This window comes from Capricornis sumatraensis, chromosome 9 (genome assembly GCF_032405125.1).
Source record: "Capricornis sumatraensis isolate serow.1 chromosome 9, serow.2, whole genome shotgun sequence".
Lineage (NCBI taxonomy): Eukaryota > Metazoa > Chordata > Mammalia > Artiodactyla > Bovidae > Capricornis > Capricornis sumatraensis.
Genome location: NC_091077.1, coordinates 41,856,052 through 41,870,248, shown reverse-complemented (window position 1 = coordinate 41,870,248; position 14,197 = coordinate 41,856,052). Strand labels below are relative to the sequence as shown.

The 14,197-nt window shown below is 39.0% G+C and overlaps 2 protein-coding genes across 2 annotated transcripts; both read right to left on the bottom strand.

Moving 5' to 3' along the window:
- Positions 1 to 2,396: 2,396 nt before the first annotated feature.
- On the bottom strand, positions 2,397 to 3,332 carry LOC138085801 (olfactory receptor 2T11). Its single transcript, XM_068980347.1, has one exon. It carries the CDS (start codon positions 3,330 to 3,332, stop codon positions 2,397 to 2,399), a length of 936 nt encoding a protein of 311 aa, XP_068836448.1.
- Positions 3,333 to 3,449: 117 nt separating this feature from the next.
- On the bottom strand, positions 3,450 to 13,118 carry LOC138086264 (olfactory receptor 2T11-like). Its single transcript, XM_068981060.1, has 3 exons — positions 12,239 to 13,118; positions 5,860 to 5,873; positions 3,450 to 3,476 (listed from the first exon to the last, which is right to left on the bottom strand). The coding sequence occupies exons 1-3, from the start codon at positions 13,116 to 13,118 to the stop codon at positions 3,450 to 3,452; spliced, it is 921 nt and encodes a 306-aa protein (XP_068837161.1).
- Positions 13,119 to 14,197: the final 1,079 nt, after the last annotated feature.

Genomic DNA, 14,197 nt, shown 5'->3' with positions numbered 1-14,197 from the left:
ACCATATCTGGAAATATATTAAAGGGAAATAAACAGGATTCTGAGAAGATATTTGCACTTACATATTCATTTCAACAATATTGTTCACAATATCCAAGATATGGAAACAAATTAATTAGATTGATGGATATAAAGATGAATGGATAAAGAAGATATCTATAAATACTGTTAAAATATTAATTGCTCATATAATTTGAAATATTAAAATAGTAAATATACCCATAAAATTTTGCCTTGAGCAATGAGAAAACCATCACTTCATGGGAAACAGATGGGGAAACAGTGGAAACAGTGTCAGACTTTATTTTGGGGGGCTCCAAAATCACTGCAGATGGTGATTGCAGCCATGAAATTAAAAGACCTTTACTCCTTGGAAGAAAAGTTATGACCAACCTAGATAGCATATTCAAAAGCAGAGACACTACTTTGCCAACAAAGGTCCATCTAGTCAAGGTTATGGTTTTTCATGGTGGTCATGTATGGATGTGAGAGTTGAACTGTGAAGAAGGCTGAGCACCGAAGAATTGATGCTTTTGAACTGTGGTGTTGGAGAAGACTCTTGAGAGTCCCTTGGGCTGCAAAGAGATCCAACTAGTCCATTCTGAATGAGATCAGCCCTGGGATTTCTTTGGAAGGAATGATGCTAAAGCTGAAATTCCGGTACTTTGGCCACCTCATGCGAAAAGTTGACTCATTGGAAAGACTCTGATGCTGGGAGCGATTGGGGGCAGGAGGAGAAGGGGACGACAGAGGATGAGATGGCTGGATGGCATCACTTATTCGATGGATGTGAGTCGGAGTGTACTCCGGGAGTTGGTGATGGACAGGGAGGCCTGGCATGCTGCAATTCATGGGGTCGCAAAGAGTCGGACATGACTGAGTGACTGAACTGAACTGAACTGAACTGAATGAGAAAACCATGCCATGGATAAGTTTAAGAGGACATAAATCAAAATAAAAATAGATTAAAACTACTGATGTTCAAGCTGGTTTTAGAAAAGGCAGAGGAAACAGAGATCAAATTGCCAACATCTGCTGGATCATGGAAAAAGCAAGAGAGTTCCAGAAAAACATCTATTTCTGCTTGATTGACTATGCCAAAGCCTTTGACTATGTGGATCACAATAAACTGTGGAAAATCCTGAAGGAGATGGGAATACCAGACCACCTGATCTGCCTCTTGAGAAACCTGTATGCAGGTCAGGAAGCAACAGTTAGAACTGGACATGGAACAACAGACCATTTCCAAATAGGAAAAGGAATACGTCAAGGCTGTATATTGTCACCCTGCTTATTTAACTTCTATGCAGAGTACATCATGAGAAACACTAAGCTGGAGGAAGCACAAGTGGAATCAAGATTGCTGGGAGAACTATCAATAACCTCAGATATTCAGATGACACCACCCTTAAGGCAGAAAGTGAAGAAGGACTCGAGGGCTTCTTTATGAAAGTGAAAGAGGACTTGAAAAAGTTGGCTTAAAGCTCAAAATTCAGAAAACTAAGATCATGGCATCACTTCATGGCAAATAGATGGGGAAAAGTGGAAACAGTGGCTGATTTTATTTTCCTGGGCTCCAAAATCACTGCAGATGGTTATTGAAGCCATGAAATTAAAAGACGTTTACTCCTTGGAAGGAAAGTTATGACCAATCTAGACAGCATATTAAAAAGCAGATACATTGCTTTGCCAACAAAGGTCTGTCTAGTCAAGGCTATGGTTTTTTCCAGTGGTCATGTGTGGATGTGAGGGTTGGACTATAAAGAAAGCTGAGCACTGTAGAACTGATGCTTTAGAACTGTGGTGTTGGAGAAGACTCTTGTGAGTCCCTTGGACTGCAAGGAGGTCCAACCAGTCCATCCTAAAGGAGATCAGTCCTGGGTGTTCATTGGAAGGACTGATATTAAAGCTGAAACTCCAATACTTTGGCCACTTGATGTGAAGAGCTGACTCATTGGAAAAGACCCTGATGCTGGGAAAGATCGAGGACAGGAGAACAAGGGGGCAACAGAGGATGAGATGGTTGGATGGCATCACCAACTCAATAGACATGGGTTTGGGTGGACTCTGGGAGTTGGTGATGGACAGGGAGGCCAGATGTGCTGTGGCTCATGGGGTTGCAAAGAGTCAGACATGACTGAGCGACTGAACTGAACTGAATAATACATAATTTTGACAGTTAGCCAAATAGACTCTGAATAACTAATGAAATATTTTGGGTTCCTTTCACCTAAGAGGAAGAAACCAGGCTAGGTAAATCCTCTTAAATTGTCACCTCTAAAAAAAATATTTAATAGCCACAGATAGTCTCTTGTGAAACAAAACACACTGAGGGTATTATTGGGAAAACCTATTCCGAGATTATTGAATCTCTAAGCATCACTTGTGAGTACCTTCTATGTGGATAAGCATTGTGCAAATATCCTTTTAAATGCTCCCATGACATCCTTGTTTCTGAGGCTGTAGATAAGAGGATTGAGCATGGGTGTGACAATTGTATAGAAAGCTGATACTACCTTGTCTTGCTCAGAAGTGTGAAATGACTTGGGCAGCACATAAGTGTAGAAGGCAGCCCCATAGAAAATGCTGACTACAGTCAAGTGGGAAGAACAAGTGGTAAAGGCCTTTTTCCGGCCTTCAACAGAGCGCATGCGGTGGACAGTCAGCAAAATGAGGGAGTAGGAGGCTGAGATAATAGAGATGGGGATGAGCAACATGAGCACACAGCAGATGTACATCAAGGTTTCATACAAGGATGTGTCAGCACAGGCCAGTTTGAGAACAGCAGGGATCTCACAGAAGAAATGATCGATGATGCGGGATCCACAGTAGGGGACATTCATGGTGATAGGGGTGAGCAGAAAGCCATCCAGGGATCCACCGAACCAGGCACCAGCAGCCAGAAGGAGACACACTCTGCGGTTCATCAACACAGGGTACCGAAGAGGGTTGCAGACAGCCACATAGCGGTCATAGGCCATGAGGCCCAACAGGAAGAACTCTGATCCAATCATGGTTAAGTAGAGGAAGATCTGGATGCCACAGGCCACAAAGGAAATGGTCTTCTGTATGGAAACCATGTCCACCAGGAGCTTTGGGACGGTAGTACAAATGAAAAGGGTGTCCATGATAGACAGTTGGCTGAGCAGAAAGTACATGGGGGTGTGGAGGTGGGAGTCCATGTGAATCAAGAATATCATGACCAAATTTGAAGTTACAGCCACCACAAAAATAGCCAAAATAACTGCAAAGACAATCCCTGTAGCTTTACTGTTTACTAGAAGCCCCAGGAGGATAAAGTCAGAGGAAGCAGTTCTATTCTTCATTGACATTTCTGTTGAAAGCTCCAGGGAAAAGGCAGCCACAAATGTGATGGAAAACAAGAGACAGAAAACACTTCCTAGAAGGTAGAAACTCACAATGGAGATAATATCTCAGAGGCTACTGGTTTAGATAAGATTTTCCAAGTCATAAAGCTAGAGAAAAACAAGCAGACCAAGAGACATTATAAATTAGGAACTATAGATCTATTTTTTTCTTTCTGGAGCACAACCCTTTTTATATTGTGCTGCAATACATAGGTAATGCAAATTGCATAATAAAGCTGGCTTTTGCTATATCTAGATTGGAATTTTAAATATCACTATCTACCCTATTTATTCTGCACTGGTGGCCTTCAGAATCTTGTTCAGCCAATAGTAGGCTTAATTAAATAAAATTGGTTATTTGGATTGCCAAAGACGGGCAGAATGAATAGCTGATGAAGTGAAGGATATAAAGGAGAAGACATGTCCTGTGTCTACTCTCAGCAACACTTTCTGACACTTCAGATAACCAGATGTGTGGGGTTTTCCCCACTTGTGAAGCAACCAGCAAATTTCCAGACACTAGATTGGCATATTACAACTTAATTCAGTTCTCACACTGTCTGCCTAGAGAGAGCCCAATATCCCATAGTTTCAGTCCTCTAAGACTGACCCCACTTCAAAAACCAATTGCTAGTACATGTCATCACCTGTGCTACTAATCTCCTGGCTATATATTGGAGTTCCCTATGACTCTCTCCAAGAGTGCAATTAAATTTTCTAGAGTGTTTCATAGAACTCAGGAAAACATTTTACTTAACTGAGTAGTGTATAACTCAGGAACAACAGAAGTGGAAGATAGACAGGGGAATATGTAGGAAGATTCCATCATTTGTGCTTGCATGCTAAGTTGCTTCAGTAGTGTCTCTTTGTGCCACGAGGGACTGAAGCCTGCCAGGCTACTCTATCTATGGGATTCTCTATGCAAGTATACTGGAGTGTGTTGCCATGCCCTTCTCCAGGGGCTCATTCCGACCCAGGGATTGGACCTGTGTCTCCTGCATTGCAGGTGAAATCTTTACCGCTGAGCCACTGCAGAAGCCTGCCTCCATTAGTCACTGGTGATTAATAAAATCTCTACGCTTTTTTTCCCCTTGGAGATCTAAGAGGTAGGAATTTAGAAGTTCCAAACCACTGAAAGTATGGTTAGTTTCCTGGTAGCCAGCTCCCACCTGTAGGGCTTTCCATAAGTAATGTCATTAACATAAATTCAGGTGTTGCTAGAAGGGATTCCTTATGAATAAGATACCTGAGGAAGCCTCATTTTATTTAGGAAATTCTGAGGACTTTAGGATCTCTGCCAAGGAATTCAGACAAAGACCAAATATATTTCTTATTATATACCATAATATCACAAAATGTTAGAAAAACTTGCTTGGGCATTATGAGTAAAATGTTAAAGCTGTTTTCTAAGTTTCTTCAGTAGCTTTGCCATCATCTACTTGTTCTTTCCTGTCTGTTTTTATTCTGATCTCAGTAGAGCACCGTAATTTTGGGAAATCTACATCAGACAGGTGACTTTAACCTCAAAACTCTGCTGAGTAGCTTCACATGCCACTTTAAGGCCCATTGTGTTGTGACAATTTCATCCTCTGAAGTCATTTTTTTTCTGCCTCCAATTGCCTTTGCTCTGGTGCTACAGCTCCTATGACCTCCTTGCTGATCCTTTGTCCTCACTTTGTGGGAGTTTCCCAGCCCAAGTCCTTTGCTTCTGCCCTAACCCTGGCTTGTTTCTCACTCTCATAACTGTATGTGGTCATCTCCTCAGGTTTTTCCTCAAAATCCACTTCTCAAAAGGATCTATTCTGTAGGACTTGATGACTTTCTATTTTTCATTGTCCTTAACACAATCTGTTATACATAATCATTTTATTTTGGGTTTCTGTCCTGCCCACTAGACAGTAAGATGAATATGGGCATGGATATTTGCTTATTTTGCTTACTGTGCACTTTCAAAATATAAAATAATGTCTAAGATCTGGTAACTTGGCTGAATATTTAAATCAATGATTATTTAGCATATGCACTCCTTAAAATGCAATTTTGGTCTTTTAATATGATTCATTTCTAGTAAAATTTCTTTAAAATTCACTTCAGTATGTTCTATAGAATATGCCAAAATAAAATTATAGTCCAGGTCTTTCTGTTTATCTTAAGTCTAAAATAGCATCATAAATTAGGATTCACTCACACTTTCTAATTAAAAAAAAAACTTAGTAATAAGAAACAGAACTACATTACAATCCAAGATCAATACAAATATTACATCTTAATGAAGTTTTATGTAAACAAATTTGAAACAATCACTGTGAGTTAAAAACATCATTCTTTTAGAAAATGAAACTCACCTCTTTATCTTTCTTTTGAATCTGATTTTTTGGTGACAGCTATTCATTCATTATGTATCAATTATTGAGTAAAAGACAAATTTAACTTCAGATGTTATTATTCATACAGTAATTGTTTTGTAGAAGTTAATATAGTTTGAACTCACCTTATGTTCCACAACTAAAAGCATAGAAAATCATTATGCATTATTCTTAGCAACAAGTTTCCATCTAGTATCAGAAAAATTGTGCAGTAAATGCTAGTGTTAATTTGGTATCTTATTAAAATAGTAAGTCTGTAATAGATTAACTTGTGTGCATGCATGCTAAGTCACTTTAGTTGTGTCTGACTCTTTTTGACCTTATGAACTCTAGCCCACCAGGCTCCTCTGTCCTTGAGATTCTCCAGGTAAGAACACCAGAGCGTGTTGCCATGCCCTCCTCTGGGGATCATCCCAACCCAGGGATCGAACCCGTGTCTCCTTTGTCTCCTGCATTGGCAAGTGAGTTCTTTACCACTAGTGCCACCTGGGAAGCCCCATAGATTAATTTAGTGTTAAACAAAGCCTATCTTGAAAGGCAGAATAATGTTCCCACCCCAACTCAAAGAACCCTCCATCCTAATCCCCAGCCTATAAATATCTTCCCTACTTGGCAAAAGAGACTTTGCAATTGTGATTCAGTTCCAGATGATGAGATGAGATTACTCTGGAATGTCCCATTGTGCCCAATCTATATTCCAGGGCCCTTATAGGAGGAAGACAGGAAAGAGGAGGCAGGGATAAGAAGATGAGATGTGACATTATGAACAAAGGTTCAAGTAATACAAATGCTGGTTTTGAAAATGAAGGGAACTATGAGGCAAGGATTTGGGTGACCTCTAGAATCTGAAAATGGAATCTCCTCAAAAACTTTCAGAAAGAAGTATAGCCCTCCTGATATCTTAATTGTAGCCCAGGATGACCAGTTCTGAAGTTGCAGTCTTCAGAATGGCAAGACAGTCAATTTGTGTTATTTTAAGGCACTGAATTTGCTCTATTTGATTAGTAGCCACAAGATATTATCATAAATAATTTTACCAGATTTTAAACATAAGTATAACACGAGGGAGTCATATTGCTAATAATAAAATACCCAGCATCCATCTATGCCAGGCATCTTTTTGCATGCTTTCGTGTTTGACGTAGTTCCTCTTCACAGCGCCTCTGTGGGGCAAATTACTGTAATTATTACCATCTTATTGTTGGAGAAAGTGAGGCATAAAGAATAAGTAGTGGAGATAGGTCCTGGCTCAGATATAAGGCTTTGTTTTCCATATACTCCACAGCTACACTCAATTGGCCCTAAATGCATAGTATCCTTTTAATCATCAGTAACTTCAACCAGCTAAAAAAAAATGTCAGAAGAATACCAACTGCAAGACCATAATCACAATCAAGAAAAACTTGAATTTCTGGTCAAAACTTGTTGACAAATTACAAAATAACATAATGAAGTTAAATATTTCCAGATATTCAAAATTCTAACTCCTGGGCAATCTCTAGTCATCACATACCTGTGGCTTGCTAATGATGCCCAGGGGGAAAAAGGTCCTCACCAAATGGATGCTGAGAAAGATCCTGCAAACATCAGATTCACAAATCACAAATCTCACTGCTGAGCACACACAGTCAATGACAGCTTCTTATCTCCAAGCAGACCTAGTAATGTCCCATCCAAAAGTCCTGCTGTCAGGCTGTCATCAGTGTAACCACCATTAGAAATACAGCTCAGTAAAGATTGTCCCAAATTTCCTTTTGAATACAGAGTTGAATTAAATCTTCTGTTAATGTGTATCAGAGGAAAGTAGCAGAGTTCACTTAAGGATAAAGAACCCCCGAGGACAAGACTATTACATGAAGTTGAGTAAAGAATAAACAATAAAACCATTTAAAAATATTGCATAGAGTTATGAACCCACTTTGGAGTAGGAAATGGAAACCCACTCCAATATTTTTGCCTGGAGAATCCCATGGACAGAGAAGCCTGGTGGACTTCAGTCTATAGAGTTGCAAAGAGGTGGACACGACTGAGTGACTGAGCACAAACACATGCACGTGAATCCATTTCAAATCCTTGTGAAATAAACTGAAATGTCTTCAGAATTATCCTGTCAGTGATATACAAATCTAAAATCACAAACTTGCAAGCATTTAAAAATTATATTTATCCTCTTCTACTATATTTTCCTACATACAGGTGCTCCCAAATGGGGAGCAGACATAACATTTTGAATTGCATTTTTCAAAAGACTCTGTCAAATGTGAACCCTGCGATTAGACTTCTATATTTTACGGTTATGTGCAATTTTTGTTGAAACATAGTACATCATTGTCTTAAACCAAAGCCTCCCTCCAGGGAGTGGTACTTTGAAAGTTCACTGACTTGTGAATCTAGGATAAGTGGTTCCATCAGACCAGATGTTTCCAATACAATTATTCCCTGCTGGAGCTGGGTCAGACTTATTATTAAAGAATGTCATTTGAAAACTAAATGTGTTCCCAAGCTTCTTTTCCAGCCAGGTTGTCCCCTCTGTATTTTCCTGGGTGATTTTAGAAAAACAAATCCCACCACTTTCTCCCCTGAATATGTATGATGAGTCACTGAATCTGTTGTGCCGTATTTCTTTAACTATGAGGCTATGAGATATGATGAAATGTTAAGCTGTTAATCTGATTGTACTTAGGTGTGTACTGCATGCTCAAAGTGAGAAAGTTGGAGCATAAGATTAATCTGCTCTAACTCTTCTTGTTTGTACAGGCTTAAAGAGGCTTCCTCAACAAGATTGATGTTGGAGAGCACTGGTTGCATTCTCTTCTGCTGCACAGGACACGGGCTATAGAAATGGGGTTGGAACTGCCAATCATACTCAAATTGAGCCTCTATTTGAGAGTTAGATTGTTTCAACACTGAGTATCTAGAGAGTACTATCATATATTGCTGGTGAGAATGTAAGTAGGTATTATTTTTGTTAGAGAGAGCAGCAAACCAATATCTGGACTTTAAAAATAACATATACTTTCTACTCCCAGCAAATTTTATATAGAAATTAAGACGACCCAGAGGGATGGTACGGGGAGGGAGGCAGGTGGAGGGGGGTTCAGGATGGGTAACACGTGTATACCTGTGGTGGATTCACGTTGATGTATGGCAAAACCAATACAATATTGTAAAGTAATTAACCTCCAATTAAAATAAATAAATTTAAAGAAATAAGTGAGCAATTTTATATAAATATTCATCTTGGTGTTTTTTGTATTACTAAAAAAGCAGAGGCAGCTTAAGCATCTGCTCTTGGATGCTTACAAAATTATTTAGTTTTTGGAATTAGTAACAAGATTCCAAGCATCCTTTAGGATATGAGGTAGACCAAAAATCATTATGGTATGACAGTTTCACTACATTCTTAAGTGAAAAATCCAGCAGTTAGAAACCCCTATGTTCTTTATATATAATATAAATATCTTACCATAATATATATAACATTTTTGTATGTGTCCAACAGCAGATGCTATTATGTATATATTTTTCCTCTCTTTGATAAAAAAATGTCTTACACATATAACCTATAATGTATATGTGATATGGATATATGTATCACTAGTTTTCACTTTCATACATTGGAGAAGGAAATGGCAACCCACTCCAGTGTTCTTGTCTGGAGAATCCCAGGGACTGGGGAGCCTGGTGGGCTGACGTCTATGGGGTCGCGCAGAGTCGGACACGACTGAAGCGACTTAGCAGCAGCAGCAGCAGTATACATGTAGTAAAGAGCTATATACAAAAACATATACATATATTTTAATGTGCATATATATGTGCACATATAAGTATGCGAATGTATATATGTACACACACACACACACACACACACACACATATATACACACACACAATTATGAAGTAAAAGTTTCACTGATGATCGAGTCTCAAGAACATCAGTTTGTCTTCACTGCATTTTCCATTTTCCTACATCATAGATTATGTGTGTAAAAATAATTTAATTTCAAGTTAAAGAATAAGCGTCCTATTCACAACTTTGGCAATAAATACCTATAATTTTCCATTTCTCAATCTTTCAGTATCAATAGGGTCACTAAGATGTATCAAATTTACCCCAGAATCCTGCTTAAATTGGATCCTGCATTCTAAAACAGAATTCATCTGATTGCTCTGACTCTTAAGCTTCCATACTGCAAGATGTCACCTGAAGTATGTGCTTCTGGCCTTAAAATATACACTTGAGTCTCTGCACGTTAAATCTGAAGGGACTCACTAACATACATACATCAAAATAATCAGAAAATGTGAACTTGCAAACATGTAACTTATTAGAAAAGTAAAATAACTTTTTATCAAAGAGAGGAGAAATATATACAAAATAATTCCCATAAGTGATAGATTTATGCATTGGTATAAACAACTCTGGTTTGATAGTTTCAATTTCCCAGGTTTCTATAATCACTTCAAACCCTGTCAGTTTATCTTTTGTTCCTGATCATTATGTAAAACCTGTACCTAATTGCCTTGGGTGAAAATCCAAGACCTGCCATTTATTAGACATATGACAGTGTGAAAGCCCCTCCTCAAATCTGTAACTAGCCAAAAGTACATCAGAGCAGCCCCTGCCCTCAGGGTTATTGGGAGGGTTTTGTGTAAGGATCTCATAATAGTACCTGGCACCTGATAATGTTATGGAAATGTTTAGACTCTCCCTTCACTCAAAATAAAGAACTCCCTAATTTGGCAATTGTGGAAACAGAACAGGCTCCAGAATGAGAAGATAGTATTAACTTTTGAATTTGAAAGTGGCCAGTATGTATAACCTTTAATCTTTTTAGCCTAATTTTCCCTGTATTTAAAGCAAACATGATAGTAAACATAATCATATAATTTTTGGATTATAAGTATAAATTTATAAAAAACATTTATTTTTCAATTAAAATAGCACTAGAAAAGTTCTCTGTCTTAAGACTAAGATCATTGAAGACATGCACTGCATATGTTGCTATCTTGTTGTTAAATATACTCAATTATAAAGATTGTTATAATCTTTCAGATTACAAAGGACCATTATTTACAGGGAGTCCTGACTTCCTTCAACTCTATATTCATTTTTGTCTCATAGAAATTTTCCCACAATATTTCCAGGGATGCAAGGAAACAGCTCTCTGTTGCAGCTTCATCAGTTCTATTAGTTGAACTGTAGATGAAGTCCAAAGACATGGACTTAACTATGTTCTAACCTGTTTCCGCATTTTATCTGCCTAAGGTTATTGGCTGCTGATTAAAACCACTGCCCATTGCAGGTAAACACTATGGAAATTCAGGGAAAGGATAACTTTTGATAATGCCAGCTCACATATACAATCATAAGCCTTGTTCTAACATGTAAGTTTTCAGTCAATATGGAAAAAATGCAAGTTTCTATCTCTATACCTGAGTAAATGCCTACCTGTGATACCTACCTCTAATTGGCTCCAAAGGAAGACAGATATCTATGACAAATCTAGCAAAAACCAATGATGTTTCTTAGCAGGAGCCACAGTTCTAAAATGCTTCAATGGAAATGATATCTGAACTGGTGGTTCAGTTAATTTTATGCCCATATCCCTCGCCTGTAGAAAGACCCCAGGTAGGGAGTCTGACTGCCTCTCAGCTTGGAACATCAGGTCCTTGGTAGACCAGACTAGCTGGCACACAACAGAAGCTGAACATAGATTTTATCTGCATGTTAGTCCCGGAGGGATATGTTTTCCCCAGGTCATTATCAGGATTAACAAGCGTCCAGGTTTGTATTGTGCCATATGCCTCCCTGCTTTTGGAAATTGTCTATCAAAGAATAGCAAGTTTTAGCACAAAATCACAAGACCAGAAGTCAGAAAATATGGTTATAAATTTCTCTATCTCCCATGAGGCTAATTTCTTCTCAAAATAACTTGGCAGAACTTTGTGAAGATCAAAGTCAAATAATGTAGTTAAATGTGTTTTGAAAAATGGAAACAGTTTTCCCTTCATGTTTACCCCATGTTTAAGAACAGTATCTGACATTTTGCACACATGCAATTGTTTTTTTAAATTAATTTTAAGTTATTACAATTTATCACTTTCAATCTCAAGTTATACATTTTATTTTTAAATTTTATTTTATTTTATATTAGAGTATATTTGATTTACAATGCTGTGTTAGTTTCAAGTATACAGCAAACAGTTATACACATATCCATTCTTTTTCAGATTCTTTTCCCTTATAGGTTATTATAGAATATTGAGTAGGGTTCCCTGTGATATATAGTAGGTTCTCATTAATTATCTATTTTATGTACAGAAGTGTGCATATGGGGCTTTCCTGCTGGCTCAGCAGTAAAGAATCCACCTGCAATGCAGGAACCATAAGAGACAGGGGTTAGATTCCTGCATTGTGCAGATCTCCTAGAGAAGGACATGGCAACCCACTCCAGTATACTTGCCTGGAGAATCCCATGGACAGAGGAGCCTGGCAGCTACAGTCCATAGGGTCAAAAAGGGGATTGAGCATGAGTGTGACAATGGTATAGAAAGCTGATACTACCTTGTCTTGCTCAGAAGTGTGAAATGACTTGGGCAGCACATAAGTGTAGAAGGCAGCCCCATAGAAAATGCTGACTACAGTCAAGTGGGAAGAACAAGTGGTAAAGGCCTTTTTCCGGCCTTCAGCAGAGCGCATGCGGTGGACAGTTAACAAAATGAGGGAGTAGGAGGCTGAGATAATAGAGATGGGGATGAGCAACATGAGCACACAGCAGATGTACATCAAGGTTTCATACAAGGATATGTCAGCACAGGCCAGTTTGAGAACAGCAGGGATCTCACAGAAGAAATGATCAATGATGCGGGATCCACAGTAGGGGACATTCATGGTGATAGGGGTGAGCAGAAAGCCATCCAGGGATCCACCGAACCAGGCACCAGCAGCCAGAAGGAGACACACTCTGCGGTTCATCAACACAGGGTACCGAAGAGGGTTGCAGACAGCCACATAGCGGTCATAGGCCATGAGGCCCAACAGGAAGAACTCTGTTCCCATCATGGTTAAGTAAAGGAAGAGCTGGATGCCACAGGCCACGAAGGAAATGGTCTTCTCATTAGAAACCATGTTGACTAGAAGCTTTGGGACGGTAGTACAAATGAAAAGGGTGTCCATGATAGACAGTTGGCTGAGCAGAAAGTACATGGGGGTGTGGAGGTGGGAGTCCATGTGAATCAAGAATATCATGACCAAATTTGCAGTTACAGCCACCACAAAAATAGCCAAAATAACTGCAAACACAATCCCTGTGAATTTACTGTTGACCAGAAGCCCCAGGAGGATAAAGTCAGAGGTTGAATTTGTATTCTTCACTGACATCATCTATGACAGTGCCGAACAGCAGGAAGCCGCAAATACTAGAGGGAAAAAAGAGACAGAAAATACTTCCTATAATGAAGAAACTCACAATGGAGATGACATCTTAGAGGCCACGGTTCAGATAAAATTTTCCAGTCATAATGCTAGAGAAAATCAGACCCAGAGATGTCTTAAATCAGTAGCTAGAGATATGTTTCTTCTTTTTGGAGAACAACCCATTTTATACTGTGCTCATATATATGTTATAAAACATAGTTTATGCATAACAAAATTTGTGTTTGTTCATATCTAGAGTTTTAATTATATCTGCCCTATTTATTCTACATTTTTAGCCTTCAGAATCTTGTTTGTCTCATAGTTGGGTCAAATGAACACTATGTCAACTACAAATTGGCACTAATCATGGGCACTTGTGCTTCCCTGGTGGCTCAGTAATCTGCGTTCAGTGCAATAGACCCGGGTTTGATCCTTGGGTTGGGAAATTCCATGAAGAAGGGAATGGCTACCCACTCCAGTACTCTTGCCTGGAGAGAATTCCATGGACAGAGAACCCTGGTGGGATGCAGTCCATGGGGTCAGAAAGAGTCAGACAGAACTGAGCGACAATGACACACACAGGCACTTGCCTTCCACCTCTGTGAGGACTAAATCATGTGCTACTGCTGGTGCTGTTGTTGATCTCCAACACCCCCTGAAGTAGTTCAGGGTAGAGAGCAGAAATGATGCGCTCTGTGCTCTGGGAAAACTGGCAGGACAAGTCTTCAGATAGTTAGATATTCTCAGGAACTGATTTTATGAGCCCGATTCTTGTGTCTCCTCATATCTAGAAAAGCACTACAATTCTAGATAACGATTCTCAGGACTAGGAAAAGCTTCAGAGACCAGTAGAAACTTTCTACAAAAAATATGTGCTTGATTGCATGTGCTTAATTGCACTCCCCTCTTAACCAAAATCACATATATATACTATCCTTTCCCTCTATCTTTTGGAGCAGTTTCTTAGAGCTATCTGAGGTGCTGTCTCCTAGGTGGCAGTCCTTATTTCACCCCAATAAAACTTACCTTGCAATTCTCACATT

Coding starts and splice junctions, on each gene's coding strand:
- LOC138086264 (XM_068981060.1), bottom strand. CDS start 13,118: ATGTCAGTGAAGAATACAAATTCAACCTCTGACTTTATCCTCCTGGGG.
- LOC138085801 (XM_068980347.1), bottom strand. CDS start 3,332: ATGTCAATGAAGAATAGAACTGCTTCCTCTGACTTTATCCTCCTGGGG.